This window comes from Pelodiscus sinensis, chromosome 5 (assembly GCF_049634645.1).
Source record: "Pelodiscus sinensis isolate JC-2024 chromosome 5, ASM4963464v1, whole genome shotgun sequence".
NCBI lineage: Eukaryota > Metazoa > Chordata > Testudines > Trionychidae > Pelodiscus > Pelodiscus sinensis.
In genome coordinates, this window is record NC_134715.1 from 14971822 (window position 1) to 14994356 (window position 22535).

The following is a 22535-nucleotide window of genomic DNA, read 5'->3' on the forward strand; positions in this document are numbered from 1 at the left end:
TCTTCAAGATGTGTTCCCCTGTGGGTGCTCCACTCTGGGGTGCTGGTGCATCCTTGCGCTGGAGACTTTTCTAGCAGTGCCTTGCCATGCTGCTCATGTACACAATAGCGTCTTCTTGTGCCATTAGTGTCTATCAAGAGTGTGCATGGTGCCTCCGTTCCTTCTCTATCTTGGTTCTAGCCCCCAAACAGGTTCCAAAGTAGGAGAAGGAAGGAGGATAGTGGAGCACCCACGAGAACACACATTTCGAAGAACCCCCGTTACTGCATGGGGTGAGTAACATTCTTTTCTTCTTCAAGCGATGTCCCTGTGAGTGCGCCACTCTGGGTGACTACAGAGCAGTGTTTGTATCATGAAGGTGGGTTTGGAGCCCTGTTCCCAAAATTGAGAATAGCACCGCTTATCTGACTGATGTTGCTGGAGAAATAGCAGAGATAAGAGCATAGTGTTTGGCAAAGGTGCTACCATGCAAATGTCCTCTAGAGGAATGTTGTTAAGGAAGGCTGTGGTAAAAGCCACTGCTCTTGTGGAGTGAGCTGTGATGATGCTTGGCAGCTGATTGTTATGAGTGGTATAAGCATGTGTGAATTCAAAACGAGATCCATTTGGATATTTTCTGAGAGGAGACAGCTTGACCCCTGGAGTGCTCTGTGAATGACAAGAGGAGTCTTGTTGAGTTTCTCTAGGGTCTCGTTTGATCGAGTTAGAAGGCAAGTGCTCTTTCAAAAAAAGGTGCTATGTAATGCAAACTGTTGTTTTTCAAAAGAGAGCATCCAGACTGCCTGGGTGCTCTCTTTGAAAAAGTGGCTTGCTTTTTCAAAAGTACTGGATGTATCTAGATGCTCTTTTTTGAAAGAGGCTTTTTCGAAAGATACTTTTGAAAAAACCTCTTTCGAAAGAGTCTTGCAGTCTAGACGTAGCCTCTCTGAGCAGATAGTTTTGGCATTCTGGAGACATGAAGTTGCCATGTCTTCAGATGAAGTCTCTCTGGATCAGAATGGAGAATGTGGCCGTGGTGTAGAGTAAGGAGGTCACATTGTGGAAGAAAGGTCTGAGGATCTGCTGTCGCTAATCTGTGCAAGTAAGGGAATCAGGTTTGTCTCGACCATGCTGGTGCAAGGAGAATTACCCAAGCTTGGTCTTGTCTGATTTTCATTATTATTCTGTGAATTAGAGGAAGAGGTGGGAATGCATCCCATTTCAAGAGAAAAGCCCATCTTGTAAAGGGCTGCTCGGGAGCAGACTAGGTGGCACTTTCGATTGGACATGGTTGTGAACAGGTCTATGTCTAGTTGTCCTCATTTGTGAAAGACCTCCTGCAGGGCTTAAGAGTCTAGTTCCCACTAGTGTTGGTCTGAAATAACGCAGCTAAAGTTGTCTGTCATCACATTGAGTGTCCCTGGTAGGTACGTAGCAATAGGGGTGATATGGTGCGTAATACACCAATTCCATCGTCTCAAGGCTTCTGTACAGAGGGAGATGGACTGGGCTCCACCCTGCCAACTGATGTGGTACATGCACCGTGTGTTCTCTGTCATGATATTGATCATTCTGTGTGTTATGCATGGGAGGAAATGATAGCGTGCATAACAGACTGCCCTCAGCTCGAGCAGGTTGGTGTGGAGCATTTGTTCATTGTAGGACCACTTGCCTTTCACTGTATGGGGTTCGAGATGGACTTCCCATTCCAGAAGAGACGTGTCCATCGTAATGGTAACAGTGGGAGCAGGTTGCTGGAAGGGTACCCTTTGTAACATGTTGTGAGGCTATGTCTACCAATGTAGCAAGATAAGGACATGTGGTGGCATAACAACAGTTTTGATTAAGGAGTACCTGGAGAAGGTATGGACTGTAGCAAGCCATGCTTGTAAGCACTTCATGTGCAGTATGGCCAGTCTCACCACATACGTGGTTGCTGCCATATGACCCAGAATTTTGAGGCATTCACGCACTGTGATATTTGGCATTTTGCAAGCTGTGGCTATAAGCCCTGCAAGGACCTTGAATCTGCATTTAGGTAGTGTTGCCATGGCTGATGTGAAATGGAGGCGCACTCTATACATTCTAGAGTCTGGAGTGTGGCTTTTGATAGTTTGTGTGAAACCCAAGGTTGAGTCAGAGAAAAATGGCTGTGTTGACCATGACCTGAGTTTCCTGGAATGACAAACCCTTTATGAGGAAGTTGACAAGGTATGGGAATAGTATTACTCCCAGACAGCAGAGAGGTGCCAATACTATGGCTAGAATCTTCAAAAAATGTCTGGGTGCTATTGAGAGTCTCAGTGGGAGGATGTGATACTGATAGTGTTGTTTGCCCACTATGAAATGTAAAAAGCGTCTGTGTGCAGGATGGATCATTATGGGGAATAATGGATGCGTATGCATCCTGAAGGTCAAGGGCCAAGAGCCTATCCCTGTGGTCTAATGCAGGTATAATTGTTGCTAGCATCACCATCTTGAACTTTCTGTATGTTACATTCTTATTGAGTTTCCTTAGGTCTAAAATGGGCCTCCATCCTTCGGTTTTCTTCTGTGTTAGGAAATGGTTCTGTGTGAAGTCTCTCCCTTTGAAAGCCGATGGCACTATATTTCTGTCTAAAGTGGTACCAGAGTGGTTGCCTGTAGGACTCTCTCGGTCTTGAATAGTTATTATATTTGAGCCTCTTGTTAGGTATTAGCATGCATCTGATGAAGTGGGTCTTTGCCCACAAAAGCTTATGCTCCAACACTTCAGTTAGTCTATAAAGGTGCCACAGGACTCCTCGCCACTTTTGCAGATTCAGACTAACACGGCTACCCCTCTGATACGTGTTAGGTAGTGTATAGATGCCTAGGGTTCTTAAGGTTGTCCAGGAATCTTTCATAGAATGTAGGACTTTGTCTGTTTTGCCCACAAACAGATTGATCTTATCAAATGGGAGGTCTTCCACCTTTTGCTGCAGCTCCGTAGGAGCCACGAGGCTCTGTGCATGGCTATAGCAGTCGTGGTTGTGTGAGCTGCAGTGCCTGCCACATCCGTTGCAGACTGTAAAGCGGTGCAGGAAATTGTGTGGCCCTCTGGAATAATGCTATGGAGCTGGGGTCTCTTCTGCTCCGGAAGAAACTGAAAAAGCTCCTGAAGCTTGGAATAGCTGGTGTAGTCATAGTCAGCAAGCATAGCAGAGTAGTTGGCAACCTTAAGCTGTAACATTGCAGATGAATACACTTTCCTGCCTGGGATACCTAAACACTTAGGCTACGGCTGCACTACGAACATTTTCTGTGTAGACTGTGCATGTTTGTGCAAAAACCTCTTCTGCAAAAAGGATCGGAAGAGAATATGCAAATGAGTGTGAGATATGCAAATGAGCACTCTATTTGCATTTCCTCTAACAGAAAAAGTTTGTAGTGTACCGTAGCATGATGGTCTTTAACTTTGGGGGTAGACCTCATGTTTGGTTCCTTTGTCTTGTGTTGGACTGAGTCCAAGACCAAGGAATTAGGTGTTGGGTGAGAAAACAGAAAGTCCATCACTTTGACCAGGACAAAATATTTTCAGTCAGCCCTTTTGTTGGTGGGCATTGTCAATGCCAGTGTCTGCCAGGTATTGTCAGCAGGGTTCATAATGGGAAGTGATGGGAGGCTGAAATGTATGCAAGAGCCTATACCGTTTCTCTTGCACCTCTTGCAGATCTCATTCCTGTGCTAAAGCCAGCCTCTTAAACAGTTCCTGGAACTGCTTAGTGTCATCTGTCGGAGGTGGAGTAGTCAGAATGATAGCCTTATCTGGCAATGCAGAAGATGTGTGGAGTGGAGACTCTATCCTCTCCCTCAGAGAGGGAGTCCTCTTCCACTGATTGTGGATGTTTGGGGGAATTCAGTGCCATGTCCATAGGTGTGGACTGGGAAGAATGTGGCGGTCTCTTGGCCGGTGTGGAAGAAGCAGTATGGTGGCTCCTGTGAGAAGACCAAGTATCCCAAGGATGCCACTGACCAGGGTATGGAAGCAGTGGATACGGCCAATGATGAGAATACCAGTGCAGTGATGGTGGACCTTGTGATGGTCTTGTGGAGTGGGGATCTCACAGGGGATGCCACTGAGTGGGACGAGTGCTGAGAGGAAAAGCGACTAGGTTGGCCGCTGTTTGCCTCACTGACAGCAATGGAGCTGGCAATCTAGGTGAATGTATAGAATTCACTGACAATGCTGGTGACAGTGGTGATGGGGGGAACCAAGGAAGCACAGGTGGCTGATGTGGTAGGATGTCTGGCACAATCACACAATGGTGCCGAGATGGGATGTGCCATGGGCGGTGCCAACAGTACCAAGTTGGCGTCAGAGTCCGAGGTGGAGGCATATCAGTGCAGGATCTTTTGAGTGCCACATCAAGTGCCATGTCCAGTGCTGTCTTCTGTGCCGACTTACGATGTTTGGTTGGCACAGTGGATGGCAGTGCAGTCGGTGCTTACAACTTCTGTCAAGGCTTTGAATAAGCTCTCTTCTGAGGCGCTGAATGTTTAGGCTGGGGTGGGGAACCTTTTTTGGGTTCTACAGAAAAATCAGTTGGGGGCTGCACATAAGTGAGAAGCGGAAAAAAACACCCTCACTGTGGCCCCCAACTGAGAAAGAGGAAGACACTCCCCACATTCCCCCCCCCCACACACCAGAGCCTAGGGGGGCCCAGACTAGTAGATTTTGTGCACTATAACCCCCAAGGAGGCAGCAGGGGAGCTGGAGCAGCAGCACGGGCTCTCCAATGCTGTGGGGGGGTGGGACCCTGAGCCTCAGGGGCTAGATCTAGGCAAGCCAAGGGCCGTGTCCGGCCCCCAGGCCTGAGGTTCCAACCCCTGGTTTAGCCCGTGCTGTGCCTGAGATGCCAAGCTTGTTGCCTATGCTCACCCTGCATGAACTCAGTGCCAGAGGCAGTGATTTTGACATAAAAATCCCTGCTTTCACTTTGGCCTCATCTGAAGAGGTAGAGGAATGACTTTTGTCCATATCTCTGGACTTATCTACATCCTTGGCTCTGGGAGGTGAGTCATAGATATGTCTTGAGCCTGTTGGTGTGGTCTAGCCTAAGTCTGGCAGTGAGGTTTGAACAGTGCAAGCATTCTGCATCATATGTGCCTATCCCAGGCACCGTATACAGGAAGCGTTGCCATCTGAGGTTGGCATGGCCTCTTGGCAAGAGTCGCAGTGCTTAAAACCTGGGGAACCAGGCATGTTAGAATCATAGAGCTAGAGGAGACCTCAGGAGATCATCAAGTCCAGCCCCCCTCCCAAAGTAGGACCAATCCCAAAAAAAATCAACCCAGCCAGGGCTTTGTCAAGCTGAGACATGAAAACTTAAAGGCTACGTCTACACTGGCCCCTTTTCCGGAAGGGGCATGTAAATTTCAGCAGTCGTCGTAGGGAAATCCGCGGGGGATTTAAATATCCCCCGCGGCATTTAAATAAAAATGTCCGCCGCTTTTTTCCGGCTTTTAAAAAAGCCGGAAAAGAGCGTCTAGACTGGCCCCGATCCTCCGGAAAAAGTGCCCTTTTCCGGAGGCTCTTATTCCTACCTTCAAAGTAGGAATAAGAGCCTCCGGAAAAGGGCACTTTTTCCGGAGGATCGGGGCCAGTCTAGACGCTCTTTTCCGGCTTTTTTAAAAGCCGGAAAAAAGCGGCGGACATTTTTATTTAAATGCCGCGGGGGATATTTAAATCCCCCGCGGATTTCCCTACGACGACTGCTGAAATTTACATGCCCCTTCCGGAAAAGGGGCCAGTGTAGACGTAGCCAAAGGGATGGAGATTCCACCACCTCCCTAGGTAACCCATTCCAGTGCTTCACACCCTCCTAGTGAAATAGTTTTTCCTAATATCCAACCTAGACTTCTCCCACTGTAACTTGAGATCATTGCTCCTTGTTCTGCCATCCATCACTACTGAGAACAGCCTCTCTCCATCCTCTTTGGAACCTCCCTTCAGAAAGCTGAAGGCTGCTATCAAATCCCCCCTCACTCTTCTCTTCTGCAGACTAAACAAAGCCAAATCTCTCAGTCTCTTTTCATGGGTCATGTGCTCCAGCCTCCTAATCATTTTGGTCACCCTCCACTGGACCCTCTCCAATGCGTCCACATCCTTTCTATAGTGGGGGGCCCAGAACTGGACACAATACTCCAGATGTGGCCTCACCAGAGCCAAATAAAGAAGACTAATCACTTCTCCGGATCTGCTGGCAATGCTCCTCCTAAAAGGCTAATGGCAAATTAATATGCCATTAGCCTTTTTGGCTACAAGGGCACACTGTTGACTCATACCTAGCTTCTCATCACTGAAATCCCCAGGTCCTTTTCTGCTGAACTGCTAGAGTATGTTTACACTACAAAGTTAATTCGAACTAACAGCTGTTAGTTCGAATTAACTTTCATGGGCGCTACACATGCAAACCGCTAGTTCAAACTTAATTCGAACTAGCGGAGCGCTTAATACGAACTAGGTAAACCTCATTCGGCGAGGACTAATGCCTAGTTCAAATTAAGTAGTTCGAATTAAGGGGTGTGTAGCCACTTAATTCGAACTAGTTGGAGGCTAGCCTTTCCCACCTTGCCCTGGTGGCCACTCTGGGCCAAATCAGGGAAACTCTTCTGCCCCCCTCTCGGCCCCAGAGCCCTTAAAGGGGCACGGTATGGCTACGGTGCCAGGTGCAAGCCTGCCAGCGCCCAGCCAGCAGACCCTGCACCAGGCACGGCATGAACCAGCCACCCACTGCCACCCAGCCCTCTGCCTCTTCCCGGGACCAGGCTGGCGGCTCCCAGGAGCCTGCCCGGTGCTGCAAGAGATGGGCGCCCGCCTGGTCTAGTGCGGAGATCGTGGACCTCATCCAAGTTTGGGGGGAGGCCTCCAATGTCCACAACCTCTGCAATAGACACAGGAAAGTGGCTGTCTAGGGCAGGATAGCTGCCAACCTAGCCACCAAAGACCACATGCGAACCAGAAGCAGGTTTGCATGAAAATCAAGGTGGTCCAGTGAGACCCCCGACCCTGAGCACTGAGCTTAGAACATAAGAATGGCCGCACTGGGTCAGACCAAAGGTCCATCTAGCCCAGTAGCTTGTCTGCTGACAGCGGCCAACACCAGCTACCCCGGAGGGGATTGACCGAAGACAATGACCAAGCCATTTGTCTCGTGCCATCCATCTCCAGCCTTCCACAAACAGAGGCCAGGGACACCATTCCTACCCTCTGACTAATATCACTCCATGGACCAAACCTCCATGACTTTATCTAACTTCTCTTTAAACTCTTTTATAATTCTAGCCTTCACAGCCTCCTGTGGCAAGGAGTTCCACACGTTGACTATTTGCTCTGTGAAGAATAACTTTCTTTTATTAGTTTTAAGCCTGCTGTCCATTAATTTCATTTGGTGTTTTCAAAGGCCAAAACATCTTTTTTGAGGTGATGAGACCACATCTGTACACTGTACTGAAGATATGGTGTCCCATCTTTTTATACTTCCCCTCCTCCTTCTTCCCCTGGCTTCCCCCTTCCAGCTCCCTCCTCCCAGGTTTCCCCCTCCCCTCTCCCACCTCCCTTTCCCAGTCTCCCCAAAGGTTAACCCCCCCCCCCTCAGTTTTGTTAAATAAAAAGAGTTTCTGTTTTTGAACACACCTGTCCTTTATTTTTTACATCAGGAAGGGGGGCTAGGAAGGGGTAAGTGGAAGGAGGTGAGAGAGGAATGGGGCATGAGTCCCTGATGGGAAGGACTGGGGTGGCTCTGCGGGCTCCTCGGGGTGGAAGCTCTCCTGCAGCCCCCCGATTGACTCCTCCGGATGGCAGCCTGCGGCAAGTGCAGCCGGGCTGATAGCCGAGTGCTGTGATGTGCCGAGTGAGGGCACTCAGGGCACTGCAAGCCAGGACTGCTTTGCTGTCCCTCATCAAAGTAGACAAGCGGGGAACCCTGAGAACTGTCTGTGTGGATGGGGGTCAGATCCCTTTAAGCACAGCTCTCGGGTAGCCTGAGACAGCAGCTCCATGCTCTAAGTCCTAACCTGATGCCCTGCTGGCACTGCTTCCGGCCAGCCTTAACTTTGGTTCAGGGTCCACTCAATGTGGACATGCTAGTTCGAATTAGCAAAACACTAATTCGAACTAGTTTTTAGGTCTAGATGCACTAGTTCGAATTAGCTTAGTTCGAATTAACTAATTCGAATTAAGTTAGTTCAAATTAGTGCTGTAGTGTAGACATACCCCCACTTACCCAGTCGGTTCCCAGCCTGTAACAATGCTTGGGATTCTTCCGTCCCAAGTGCAGGACTCTACACTTGTCCTTGTTGAACCTTATATTTCTTTTGGCCCAATCCTCTAATCTGTCGAGGTCGCTCTGGAGCTTATCCCTGCCCTCTAACGTATCTACCTCTCCCCCTAGTTTAGTGTCATCTGCAAACTTGCTGAGGGTGCAATCCATCCCCTCATCCAGGTCATTAATAAAGATGTTGAACAAAAACAGTCCTAGAACCAATCTTTGGTGCACTCTGCTAGAAACCGACCGCCAACCTGACCTCGAGCCGTTGTTCACTACCCATTGTGCCTGACAGTCTAGCCAGCTTTCTATCCATCTTACAGTCCATTTATGTTGAACGAGAATGACGAAGAATCTGGTTGGCTTTTGGTTTTTTGAGGAAAAAGGGTTTTTGTTTTGTTTGTGATGAACAGGAAGGGTAGGAGTCAAAAACTTGGATATGAGGAAAAACTGAAGGAATTTAATGGCTTTTTTGTTTGTTTGTTTGTTGTCAGGTGAAGAAAGGGGAGCTCAGTCTGCTGCTGAGGACAGTAGAGAAGGAACTGAGGCACCGCATCACACACACACCTAACAGACACCAACAGACGAGAAGACTCTACTGTGCATGTGCAGCACAGCACAGTACTGCTATAAAAATCTCCGGTCGCCAGCACAAGGATGTACCAGCAGCCCAGGGTGGAGCACACATGGGGGACATCACTCAAAGAAGAATCAACTGCTACTCTTCCACAAGCCAGCCCTTTAGTCACCACCCCCAAAAAATTATTGGGAATAATTAGTCAATTATAATTCTGACATGCTCACCATTTTTGACAGTCCTTACAATAAGTCATACTCCTCCCTATAACTACGCCTGTAAGGCCGTATCTATACTCAGGGGCGGATGAGAGTTTTGCGGGGCCCAGGACAGCACAACTTCTCGGGGCCCCCCTTGGAGAAAAAATAGAAAAAAGGCGTCAAATGCGCAAATTGAAGGCTATTTTCATATTAAATGTGAATTGGGTAAATTTGATAGAAACTTAATTTAGTTGGATAATTTTTATTTCAATTATATTGTAATTCATTCTTAAACAAAATTCTGCATTAATAATTAAAAATTTTCATTTGTATTTAAGTCTATTATAGCTGTCTAGCTCTTTTGGCAGCACATTCTTCAATTATGTCATTAAAGTCCATTTCTTTACACAGGTTGTTTTCAATTGATATAATTGAAAGACCTACAAAACGCTTGTAGTTTGCATAGCCCACCAGTCGCTCCCAGCTCGCTGCCTCTGGGCGTGGAGCCTACTGAAGCACGGGGCCTGGAGCAGCCGCTCCGCTCGCCCTGCCCTATATCCGCTGCTGTCTACACTAGGGATGTAAGAGTATAACCGTTTAAACAGGTAGCTAATATGCACGTGCTTATCGGTTACCCAAATGGTTACATGCTGCCTCCCGGTCCTACTCCCAGGGAGCTGGCTGCTGCCCCATGCTGCAGCCTCTGTACCAGAGGCAGCAGCTAGCTCCCTGGGACTGGGGCAGCAGGTGGGAGCCAATACGCCTGGGGAGCCAGCTTAAAAGCCAGCTCCCTGTGCACACTAGCTCCTGAGGAGTCGGCTGCTGCCCTGCACTGCTAACTCTGTGTGAGAGTCTGCAGCATATGGCAGCAGCCAGCTCCCCAGGAGCGGTGCCGGCAGCTGGGAGCACACTGCCGGCCAACCCTGCTCCTGGGGAAGCCAGCATGTAATTGTAATGGTGAAAATTTTTATCAACTACACGTTTACAATACAATACACTGGAGCTGGAAGTAAGCCTTCCAGTCTGGGTAGACCAGGGTTTCCCAAATATGGGTCACTATTACATTTCAAAAGGGTCCCAGGTAGCTCTTAAGGAGCCATTCACACATTTTTTGAACTGCCCTGGGTCACCAAGTCTTCCTGAATTGTCAAAATGGGTCCCCATCTGGAAAAGGTTGGGAACTGCTGGGGCAGATAGACTCACACTAACTCTGCTCAAGCCACTGTGCTAAAGATAGCAGTGTGGAAGTTCCAGCGCAGGCACTCAAGACCACCTGACCCCCTCAGTCAGAATTCAAGTGGCTACTCTAAATCTCTTTGGCTACGTCTACATTGGCATGATCTTGTGCAAATACTCTTTAACGCAAGAGTTCTTGCGTTTAAGTATTTGCGCAAGAGAGTGTCTACACTGGCATGTGCCTTTGCGCAAGAGATGTGCTTTTGCGCAAGAGCATCCGTGCCAGTGTAGACGCTCTCTTGCACAAGAAAGCTCCGATGGCCATTTTAACCATCGGGCTTTCTTGCTCAAGAAATTCATGTTGCCTGTCTACACTGGCCTCATGCACAAGAACAGTTGCACAAGAGGGCTTATTCCTGAGCGGGAGCATCATAGTTCTTGCACAAGAAGCACTGATTTCACACATTAGAATGTCAGTGTTCTTGCGCAAGAACTCCCCACCTGTGTAGACAGGAAGCATGTTTTTGCGCAAAAGCGGCTGCTTTGGTGCAAGATCGCGCCAATGTAGACAGCCTTCTAGAACTGTAACATCCACATTGCTATTTTAGCACGCTAACTTGAATGAAGCTAGTGTGAGCATAGGTGCAAGAAACAGAGGTGTGAGGTGATGCAGCAACCTTAGATTTTGTGCCTGGTGTCCTGGTTGCCAAGCACATGTCCAGGCACACCGACAGAAAGGTAAGGGGGCAACTGCCCTGGGATCCAGTGATACAAAAGGCCCAGGATTTTCAGCCACTGCCACCACCACTAATACTGCAGTGGCCAGAGGCTCGGTCCCTTTAAATTGCTCCTGGAATGTTATGCGGCGCATTCCAGGCAGCACCAGGGGCGGCCCGTCCATATAGGCAAACTAGGCAATTGCCTAGGGCCCCAAGTTAAATGGGGAGAAATGGGGCACTAAATGGTGGTGCAATATCATTGAGGGATTTGGAGGTAGGGGCACTGATTGCATGGTTCGCCTAGGGCGCAAGTTGCTGGCAGCTAGTCTAGGGCCGCTCCTGGACAGCTTTAATGGCCGGGGCGGAGAGTGCAGTGTGAGCAGCACTAAGGGCTGGCTGCCCCCAACCCTGCCACTTCTGCCTGAGGCATCACCCCTTCTGGAAGCATGGAGCAGGGTCCCCCTTGCTTGCCCCCATCCAGTCTTGCCCAGGGATCCAGCAAATCTATTGGCCCCTCTGCCCGTAGCTTACTGGGAGACTTCACTGCCAGTCCTGCATCCTGCTGGACTACCAATTCTGGGACCTTCACTGTTGGCCTCAGGGTTCTGGCTGCCTGACGCACATTCTTCCAGCTGTCGGCCCCACTGCAGTGGGGTTCTGAAGCAAGGGCAGAATTTTTGGAGGGTAGGGAGGGTAGCAGGCGTGTGCTCAAGGACGCAGCTTGCTTTTTATCCCGTTCTCTGGACACTAAGGCTACGTCTAGACTGCATACCTTTTTCATAAAAGGAATGCAAATTAGACGTATCGCAATTGCTAATGAAGAGGGGATTTAAATCTCCCCCGCTTCATTAGCATAAAAATGGCTGCCACTTTTTTCCGGCACGGAGCTTTGCCAGAAAAAAGCGCCAGTCTAGACGCGGATCTTGTGGAAAATAAAGCCTTTTCCGAAAGGTCCCTTATCCCTCTTAAAATAAGGGATAAGGGACCTTTCGGAAAAGGCTTTATTTTCCGAAAGATCCGCGTCTAGACTGGCGCTTTTTTCCGGCAAAGCTCCGTGCCGGAAAAATGCGGCAGCCATTTTTATGCTAATGAAGCGGGGGAGATTTAAATCCCCGCTCCATTAGCAATTGTGATACGTCTAATTTGCATCCCTTTTACGAAAAAGGGATGCACTCTAGATGTAGCCTAAGAGAGTGAGGGGAAAATACTTACATTCCATGCATGTCCCTCACACCTGGTCAGGCAAGCACAAAGGCAAGCACAGAATGTAAGTACTTCCCCCTCACTCCCTTAACATCTGGGGAACAGGATGAAAAGTAAGCCACGGCCCGGAGCACATGGTTGGGTTTTTTTCAGTAATTTTTACACCATAATTCTCACTATAGGTATGAACTAACTATTAGTGTCTCAGGGGGCTAGCAGTTAGTCTGCAACTTTAAAAACAACTTTTAATAAAACAAGTGGTCCTCTGTCACATGCATCTGAAGAAGTGGGTCTTTGCCCACGAAAGCTTATGCTCCAATACATCTGTTAGTCTATAAGGTGCTACAGGACTACTTGTCGCTTTTGCAGATCCAGACTAACATGGCTACCCCTCTAATACTCTGTCTCCTTAGATACTAACAAAAATATATGTATAGTATCATGAGCTTTTGTAGGCACAACCTAGATGAGATGATCTTGCGTCAGTTAATGGTTAATTTTAAAACAAAATGCCTTTCTCTAGAGGGAAGTTAAAACAGTAAAGGCAGATAGTAACCGCAGGTTCATTTACCTGTACAACATATCCGGAGATGCATTTAAAGTTGGCAGGCCGAGGAGCTCCGTTTATCAAAATCTCTCCAGATAGCCCATGAGGATCTTTCCTTGCAGCTATAATATCCAATAGCCTAGAAAAAGAAAAATCAGGCTCCCAAAAGGATTCTGAAAATTAAATCTTTGAACACTGGAGTAAGTGGTAGATAAATCTGCACACAAATCTAGTTAACTAACTTTATGTTGTGCAATCAGTTTTGATGTTGACAAGATCTGCTCACCTAGTAAGCAGAGATAAAACTGTCAGGGTTAGGGTTCCCCAATTTTTATGGGGTCTTTATGCTGGCCCTGGCAAAGGTTTCATTAGCCCATGAGCTGCTGTGATATATGCCAGCTGGATAAGTTCCCCAAATGTATATTTACATCACAAATGAAGTTTGTACACCTAAATCAAGTATCTGAACTCCAGATACCCTATTTTTGAGCATGGAAATCTGAGATGCTTTTGAGGAGATATAGGTGACGTTTGGGGCATAATTAAGAGTGTGGATTAAAGTCAGATTTAACACATGGTTTCTGTGGTCTTAATAATCATTATAAAGGATCACCAACTGAAAATAATAGAAAGTGGGTTTTAAAAAAAGCAAAAGAAAGGTTTTTTTCACACAATATATAGTAAACCAGTCAAACTCCTTGCCAATGTTGTGAAGGCCAAGACCAGAACAGGATACAAAAAAGAACCAGATAATCAATGGCCATTAGGCAAGATGGGCAGAGATGGTGTCCTTAGCCTCTGTTTGCAAGTACCTGGAAATGAATGATAGAGGAAAGATCACTTTATGATTGCCTGTTGACTCCTGGAGCACATGGCACTAGCTATTTGGAAAACAGGGCACTGGGCTAGAAGGATCTTTAGTCTGACCCAGTTATAACCATTCAAGTATTCAGGCACATTTTCTGTTTGGCAATGGTTTCTCAACATGATGAATATGCATAACATAAAACAAGTCATTTAATGGCTTCAACACTTACGAAGATTTGCCACTTCCAGTGGGTCCCAAAATTGCATTAAGACCGGGTCTCATAATGCCACTGCAAACAAAAGTAACATTTCTCGAATTCACTGTTTTATTTGTAGATTTAATTCATTTAATCTGAAGGCCTTGAGTGTTTGTAAAAAAAAATCCTGTGGAAACTGGTTAAGTTCCACAGTAATGTGAAATTACAAGACTGCAAACTTTGTAATGATCTTCTAGCGATTAATGTTTTAGTTTTCAAATATACAAAATTACTAGTTGGCTGCACCCCCTGCTCACTACGCTCACCAACCTCCCTGCCTCCCCTCTGGGTGCTATGGCCTCCCACCAGCCTGCTCCTGCACCCTCCCCCTTGCCCCACATCCTACCCCCAGAATGCTCCTGCACCCTCCCTCCTGGGCAAACTCTGCACCATCATCCCCTCCTGCACCTCACCTCCCACCCAGATCCTGCACCCCTATTCTCATCCCACTCACTGGCAGAGATGGGGAGTGTGTGTGGGAGGGGAGAGGGAGAGACTGCATGGCTCCTGCCTCCCTGAAGAACCAGGGAGAGGGAGGCTAGAGAAGCTGCTTGGAGCTAAACATGGGCTGGGGGAGGCAAGGTGATGCTGATGACATCGTCCCGCAGGACAATTTTTTAATATATTTATAAAAAGAAAGAGATATTATAATTTCATAGGCTTTTTAAAAACAACACACTTAACTCCTCTTTTTCTCCCAAAGTTCAGGTCTGATTGCATACCTACTGTAGTGTGGACATTTATACATCTTTCCTTACATTTTTTCTGACAAACCTGTGACTTATTCACAAACCTGACCAGAAAGCTATTTATCATCAGAACTAAGGGAGGCCTTGTTTTAAGTGTCTGCACAATGGTTTCCAAACTCACAAATACAACAGAGTTTCAATATGAATTTCAAATTTCAACTGAACTGGTATTTCTATGCTGTGTTGCAACCACCACTTCTATATAAGGGCTCTAAACTACCAGCTGAGATAATTTCTTCATTTTTAAAAAATTATCACACAACTTTTATAAAAATAATAATACATCTAATTGGTGATATACTGGTACAGTGTTCAGTTTAAATTAAACAACACACAACTGATATTATAATCCTCTTGTATATGTATCAATATCACATTAATTGTATTTTATAAACAAATACAAAAGTTAACATAAAAAGTGTGAATTCAAAACCTGTATTTCTTAGTTATTTCATCTGTATATTCATTCCTGAAAGTATTTGATGGATGTTGAGATGAGGTTATTGACTAACTTGTATGAAAAAGAAAACAAAATCAACATACACCAGATACTTTAAAATACGTACTTGATATCTTTCAAAATTTGTTTAGCAATTGCTTTTTGACAAAATAAAAAGCCACTCTTCACTTTCACTCTGTAGCAGATGTTGTGAAAGGTCACAGTAGCTTCTTCAGGAAACTTTGGCTTTTCTATTGAGGACAGTTTTCTCCAAGGTAAGCCATTGGTACTGGGTTCTGATATCTGAGTACTGCTGTGTGGCTGGTTCTCTGACATTCTGGAATGATGCTTTTACTGTTTATAACAAAAAAAATATAGTAAAAAGTATCATAAGCACATTCACAATATAAAATCAATAGAAACAAATAGTTAAAATAGAATTTTAATGTTTTTGTCAGAAGATAAACCTACATGTTCGGCAGTGGCCACCAACCAGTAGATCGGGATCTACTGTTAGATCTTGGAGCCTTTAACAGGTGATCCTGACAGGAGGCTGTCAAGTGCCAGCACTTCATCTGTCCCTGTAAGTACTGCCGTGTTGCTCCTGCCCTCTTTCTTGGAGCTTCCCCACCAGCCCGAGGAGCCTCCTGCTTTCTGTGCAATGTCAGGGTACACATGCTAATGTCAGGGTACCACATCTGAACAGAGCAGGGAAGGGGGCAGGGATGGAGAGAGTTTGCTGGCTACTTTTGGGAGTGGAACAGAGCCAGAGAAGGGGTGAGCCTGCCTTAGTCCTCTGCGCTACCACCCAGAAGCCACCTGTGGTAAGTGGTGCCAAGCTGGAGCTCATATTCCAAACCCCGGCCCCAGTCCTGAACCCCTCTTGTACCCCAAACCACTGCCCTAGCCCCAAGTCCCCCTGCACCCAAACTCTCTCCCAGAGCCAGCACCCTCAACCCCCTCTAGCACCTCAACTCCCTGCCCCAGGCTCAGCTCAGAATCCCTCCCACACAACAAATCCTTTAGCCCAAGATCAGAGTCTGCATTCCCTTCCCCCGAACCCCAACCCTCTTCCCCCAGTCTGATAAAAGTGAATGAAGATGGGGGACTGAGGATAGTGTGAGCAGGGGTGGGGCCTTGGAGAAGGGACAGGAAGGAGGTGGGGCAAGGGTATTTGGTTTGAGGTGGATCCTGGATTGCATTTAAATTTAAAAAGTGATCATGCTTAAAAAGGTTGGAGACTACTGATATATGGTAATATTCTTGATACAGTAATATCTTTGTTATCCAGGACACTTGGGGATTAGTGAGTTCTGGTCATCTAAAAATTCCAGTTATCTGAGGGTCCCAGCTGCTCAGCTCAGTTTGGGGCAGGGTGTCAGGCCAGGAGGGAGGGTACAAGAGGGGATTTGGGGCAGGGTGTCAGAGCACGCTGGGAATACGGTCTCAAGTCTTGGTGGGGGGAGGGGAGTGAGTGAGGGGGATTTGGGTGTGGGGTCTGAGCACGAGGGGGGACACTTACCTGGCTTGGCACCCTGCTGCAGCAGGGAAAGCCTCCAGGCAGCATGCTCTTGTTCCTCGGGGTGGGAGGAGGGAGGGGAGAGCTCAGTCTTCTCCCCCCCACCCCCGCAGTGGGGAACCCAGCGCAATTGCAACACCAGGTCAGGCTTCCTGCTGGCAGGGCATGGGGGGAGGGTGTAGACTGGGGAGAGGGTGCAGGCTGGGGAGAGGCGTGGGGAAGAGAGAGTAGCAGTGCACGAGGGGGCAGCGACCCCGAGCGCACCCCAAGGGGGGAGCAGCAGAACCCAAGCACATCCCAGGTAGGGGGCAGCAGAGCCTGAGCACACTCCAAGTGGGGGGGCAGCAGAGTCCGAGCTGAGTTCCGCACAGGTGGCAGTTTAAACACGCTGAGGTCTGAGAGCAGCTACTTAGCACCTCATAGGATTGAGATAGTAGATTTCAGTATTGAGATGGTAGATTTCCTGTCCAAAGGAAGAAAAGAGAAAAGTAAAACACACACCTTGGACTTCAGAAAAGCAGATTTTGACTCCCTCAGAGACCTGATGGGCAGAATCCCCTGGGATGCCAACATGAAGGGGAAAGGAGTTCAGGACAGCTGGCAGTATTTTAAAGAAGTCTTATTGAAGGCATAGAAAGAAACCATCATGATGCGTAGCAAGAGAGGCAAACATGGTAGGAGACCGGATTGGCTTACGGGGGAAATCCTTGGTGAACTTAAGCACAAAAAGGAAGCTTACAAAAAGTGGAAACTTGGACAAATGACCAGGGAGGGGTTTAACTCTATAGCTTGAGAATGCCGGGGGGGTTATCAGGAAGGCGAAAGTGCAAATGGAATTGCGACTGGCTAAGGATGTGAAAGGTAACAAGAATAGTTTCTACAGGCATGTTAACATGAAGAAGGTGATCAGAGAGGGTGTGGGCCCCCTACTGGATGAAGGAGGTAACCTAGTGACAGATGATGTGGGGAAAGCTGAAGTACTCAACGCTTTCTTTGCCTCTGTATTCACAGACAAGGCGGGCTCCCAGACTACTGTGCTAAGTGATGCAAGATGGGATGAAGATGGACAGCCCTTAGTGGGTAAAGAACAGGTTAGGAACTATTTAGAAAAGCTAAACGTACACAAATCCATGGGTCCGGACTTAATGCATCCGAGGGTACTGAGGGAGTTGGCAAATGTCATTGAGGAGCCTTTGACCATTATCTTTGAAAAGTCGTGGAGATCGGGAGAAATCCCAGATGATTGGAAAAAGGCAAACGTAGTGCCCATCTTCAAAAGAGGGAAGGAGGACGATCCAGGGAACTATAGGTCGGTAAATCTTCCCTCGGTTTCTGGAAAAATCATGGAAGGGATCCTTAAGGAATCCATTTTGAGGCACTTGGAAGAGAGAAAAGTGATTAGGAATAGTCAGCATGGATTCACAAAGGGCAAGTCGTGCCTGACCAATCTGATTAGCTTCTAGGATGAGATAATTGTCTCTTTGGATGCGGGAAAGTCAGTGGATGTGATATACCTTGGCTTTAGCAAGGCTTTTGATACGGTCTCCCACAATATTCTTGCCAGCAAGTTAAGGGAATGTGGAATGGATAAATGGACAGTAAGATGGATAGAAAGATGGCTAGAAGGCCGGGTCCAGTGGGTAGTGATCAACGACTCGATATCAGGATGGTGGTCGGTTTCTAGTGGAGTGCCCCAAGGTTCAGTTCTAGGACCGGTTTTGTTCAATATCTTTATTAATGACCTGGATGAGGGGATGGATTGCACCCTCAGCAAGTTTGTGGATGACACTAAGCTAGGGGGAGAGGTAGATACGCTTGAGGGCAGAGATAGGATCCAGAGTGACTTAGACAAATTGGAGGATTGGGCCACAAGAAATCTGATGAGGTTCAACAAGGAAGAATCCCAAGTATAGTTACAAGCTGGGAACCAACCAGTTAAGTAGTAGTTCTGCAGAAAAGGACCTGACAGTTACAGTGGATGAGAAGCTGGATATGAGTCAACAGTGTGCCCTTGTAGCCAAGAAGGCTAATGGCATATTAGGTTCCATTAAGAGGAGCATTGCCAGCAGATCCAGAGATGTCATTATTCCCCTTTATTCAGCTTTGGTGGGGCCATATCTGGAGTATTGTATCCAGTTCTGGGCCCCCCACTACAAAAAGGATGTGGACGCATTGGAAAGGGTCCAGTGGAGGGCAACCAAAATGATTAGGGGGTTGAAGCATATGACTTATGAGGAGAGGCTGAGGGAGTTGGGTCTGTTTAGTCTGCAGAAGTGAAGAATGAGGGGGGATTTGATAGCAGCCTTCAACTTCCTGAAGGGAGATTCCAAAGAGGATGGAGAGAGGCTGTTCTCAGTAGTGACAGATGGCAGAACAAGGAGCAATGGTCTCAAGTTGTGGTGGGTGAGGTCCAGGTTGGATATTAGGAAAAACTATTTCATTAGGAGGGTAGTGAAGCACTGGAATGGGTTACCTAGGGAAGTAGTGGAATCTCCATCCCTAGAGGTGTTTAAGTCTCGGCTTGACAAAGCCCTGGCCGGGTTGATTTAGTTGGAATTGGCCCTGCCTAGAGCAGGGGGCTGGACTTGACGACCTTCTGAGGTCTCTTCCAGCTGTATGGTTCTATGATTCTATACCCAGCCACCCGTCCCCGTCCCAGCAGCAACAGCCAATGTAGCTGCCGCCTGCATACATGGATGAGAAGGAGGCTGCACGGTACCGGAGGCCCTGTGGGACAGGGGCAGTCTTGCATGATGGGGGGGGGGGGCAGTCAGAGCCGCGTGCCTCCAGAATCCCACCCCTGCCAGCAAAGCTCCAATGGGAGCTGCCTACAGGCTCTGTAGGGGGCGGGGGAGTAGAATTTTTTTGCTGAATCCTTGCACCATTTGGGAAACACTATCCTAGGAAAATTTGCCAGTTTCTAAAGTTTTCTGGATAGTTAAGTGTCAGATAGCGCAGGTTTTACTATACTCTCAATTCTCCTGATTGCTCTTTAAAAAAAAAAATCAACTATACAATAACAGATTATTCATCTTGCTGTAACTGACGTTCTTCGAGATGACCATCGCTGGGGGTGCTCCACAGTAGGTGCCTCAGAGCAGATTTTTTATAGCAGTGCATTGGGGCCGTGCATGCATTGCGCACGGTGCCATGGGATTCCCGGTACCTTCACACATGCGCAGCCACCCTCCCTTCAGTTCCTTCTCTATCCGGACCCCGGCATAGGGGAAAGGCTTTTTTTTTTCAACGTAGAGGGGAGGAAGGGAGGATAGTGGAGCACCCCTAGGGACACTCTACTCGAAGAACATCAGTTACAGCAAAGTGAGTATTCGAGAGAGAGAGATGTCTGGTGACTGCAAAGCAATTTCTGTTAAGGAGGTAGGGACTTCGGATCAGGCAGGTAAGCTGTCTGTAGTATGGCTTTTGCTACTCTTGTGTAGTAGAGAGGCCCAAAGAAAAGTATATAGTGCTTCGCAAAGGTGTTTCCTGATGTCCATGTAGCAGCAGTGCATGTGTCATGTATCGAAACCTCCCTAAAGTAAGCGCCCAAGGTGGCGACCGCTCTAGTCGAGTGTGCCCAGATTGAGGTAGGTGCTGGATGATGCAGTCAGAAATCCCATGAGATAATCTTTGGGATGATATGTGACTTCCCTTGTTGCACTCAGCAATGGAAACAAAGAGTCATGGAGATGATCTAAAAGATTTTGTTCTGTAGATGTAGGAGGAGAGCACCCTTCGGACATTGAAGGTATGCATCTGTGCCTCGAAGGCGTGAGGCTTTGGAAAGAATACAGATAAGTGTAACGTTTGGTTTAGGTGGAAGAGGGAGCGCACCTTTGGTAGAAACTTGGGGTGCAGTCACAATGAGACTTTGTCCTTAAAAAAGATGGTTAACGGTGGGTCCGCCATCAGGGCAGCCCCCTCACCGACTCTATGTGCGGACATTATTGCAACTAGGAATGCCATTTTATGGTTAGGCGGAGTAAAGAGCACATAGCTGTGGGTTCAAATGGAGGTTTTGTGAGCATCATCAGTACCAAGTGTAGATCCCATGGTTCCCAAAAAGCATTAATATCGAAATATAGGGCATGTAGGCCTTTTAGGAAATGCTTAATTATAGCATGTGCAAACACTGTGGTGTCATCAACAGGAATTTGGAAGGTTGTTATTACTGCAAGATGGACTCTGATTGAGCTCAGGGAACGTTTTGATTGCTTGAGATGTAGTAGGTAATCGAGGATTGTAGAGAGGGGGGCATCCCGCAGTAATATATTGCGGGAGGCCGCCCAATATGCAAAACGAATCCACTTGTTAATATAAGTCTTTCTTCTTATAGGGGCCCTGCTGTGTAAGGGGACATCTTGCACCTGTTGCGAGCATTGGCGTTCTATGCCCATGAACCATCGAGGTACCATGCTTTGAGCTGAAGCGTAGGGAATTGAAGGTACGGCGTATCGGTCCTTGGTTGGGATAGTATGGTCGGGCTGTGTGGAAGAGTGATTGAGTGATGTTAGACCATGCTGTTCAAGAGGGGAAACCATGGTTGTTGGGGCCAGCAAGGTGCTATTAGGATAATAATATTGGAGATTGCCTATCTCCTAGAACTGGAAGGGACCTTGAAAGGTCATCGAGTCCAGTCCCCTGCCTTCACAGCAGGACCAAGTACCATCCCTGACAAATTTTTGCCCCAAATCCCTAAATGGCCTCTACAAGGATTGAACTCACAACCCTGGGTTTAGCAGGCCAATGCTCAAACCACTGAGCTATCCCATTGGCACTCTGGGATAAAGTTTTCTGTTAAAAGCATTTTTGGAACAGAGTGTCTAGATTGGCACGGACACTTTTCCGCAAAAGCACTTTTTGCAGAAAAGCATCCATGGCCAATCAAGACGCGCTTTTCCGAAAAAAAGCCCCGATCGCCATTTTCGTGATCAGGGCTTTTTTGCGGAAAACAAATCTCAGCTGTTTACACTGGCCCTTTTGTGCAAAAGGGACTTTTGCCCGAACAGGAGCAGCATAGTTTTTCCGCAAAAAGCACTGATTACTTACAGTAGGAAAAGCGGCTGATTTTCCGGAAAAACTGGCCAGTCTAGACACAGAATGGAGAGTATCCAGCTTGACTCTGAACACTGATGTATCAGTAAGGATGCAAGTTAGAAGATGTGCCTCTAAAGACCCAGATTCAGCAAAGCAATTGAGCACATGTGTACTTTTAAACATGTAAGAAACCCCAGTGACTGCAAGCTCGGCTCACACAACGCCGATTTGATATAAAAATCATTAAGAAAAAACCTGGAGCTCCCCCACACTCCAAATACATCCACAATTCCATTTTTCAAAACAGAGTGGCTGTGTCTAGACTGGCCGGAAAAACTTGCCACCTGTCTACACTAGCCGCTTGAATTTCCGCAAAAGCACTGACTTCCTGACGGCTCCGTGTTGATCCCCAGATAAACCCAAACCGCACTGCAGGCCGCAAACAAACCAGCCATGGGCAGCATGTGGCAAATGGACCATGTGTTGAGTAGCCCTCAGTACTTGATCCTGCCACGAGGGCAGGGGACTGGACTCTATAACCTCTCAAGGCTCCTTCCAGCTGTAGTGTTCTGTGATTGTATACTGCCCGCATAGGGTTAGATAGGGGCTGGTGCCCCTTAGAAGGGAAGGGGCCCCAGAACTCATCCATACCTCCGTAAGCCAACTTATGCCCCTTACCCTCGGACTGAACTGGAGACAGCGCCCCCTAGAGGAGTCTTGTAGCCTCCTGAGCACCGGTGGGATTTTGGTGCCAGGCCCCTCCCTCAAGTGGATCCCTTGAACTGGGGGTCAGGTCAGGCCCTGTTCTCTCCCACACTGTGGGATCCCAGTGGCCAGTCCCTGTGGTGCCTCTAGGCAGGTGTCGCGATGCGAGGGAAGTGAATTGGCTAGGTCCGAAGCATTCCCCCCACAGGGCTCAGCAAACCTCAGGGTGGAGCTGAGCAGATGGGAGAAGCAGGGGTAGGAGGGTGACTGCTAGGTATCAGTCTCTGCCCCTCGCTGTTGTTAGTTGGGCTGCACCGTGAGCCAGCGGGCAGC

The 22535-nt window shown here is 47.6% G+C and overlaps 1 protein-coding gene across 4 annotated transcripts in view; it reads right to left on the reverse strand.

The window, feature by feature from the left end:
* Nucleotides 1–22535, reverse strand: part of LOC102448589 (broad substrate specificity ATP-binding cassette transporter ABCG2-like) — a 143837-nt gene that overhangs the window by 116517 nt on the left and 4785 nt on the right. For 3 of the 4 annotated variants that reach the window (XR_012904021.1, XM_075929565.1, XM_075929563.1), the window contains exons 2-4: nucleotides 15069–15295; nucleotides 13727–13786; nucleotides 12714–12828 (exon numbers count right to left, since the gene is read on the reverse strand). Coding sequence is in view for 3 of the 4 variants with exons in the window: in XM_075929565.1 (XP_075785680.1) it covers nucleotides 12714–12828; nucleotides 13727–13786; nucleotides 15069–15277 (384 nt within the window). In the remaining variant the exon portion in view is untranslated. Of the gene's footprint in view, nucleotides 1–9071; nucleotides 9090–12713; nucleotides 12829–13726; nucleotides 13787–15068; nucleotides 15296–22535 lie in introns of those variants that run through there. The other variant, XM_075929566.1, reaches the window with a different exon arrangement.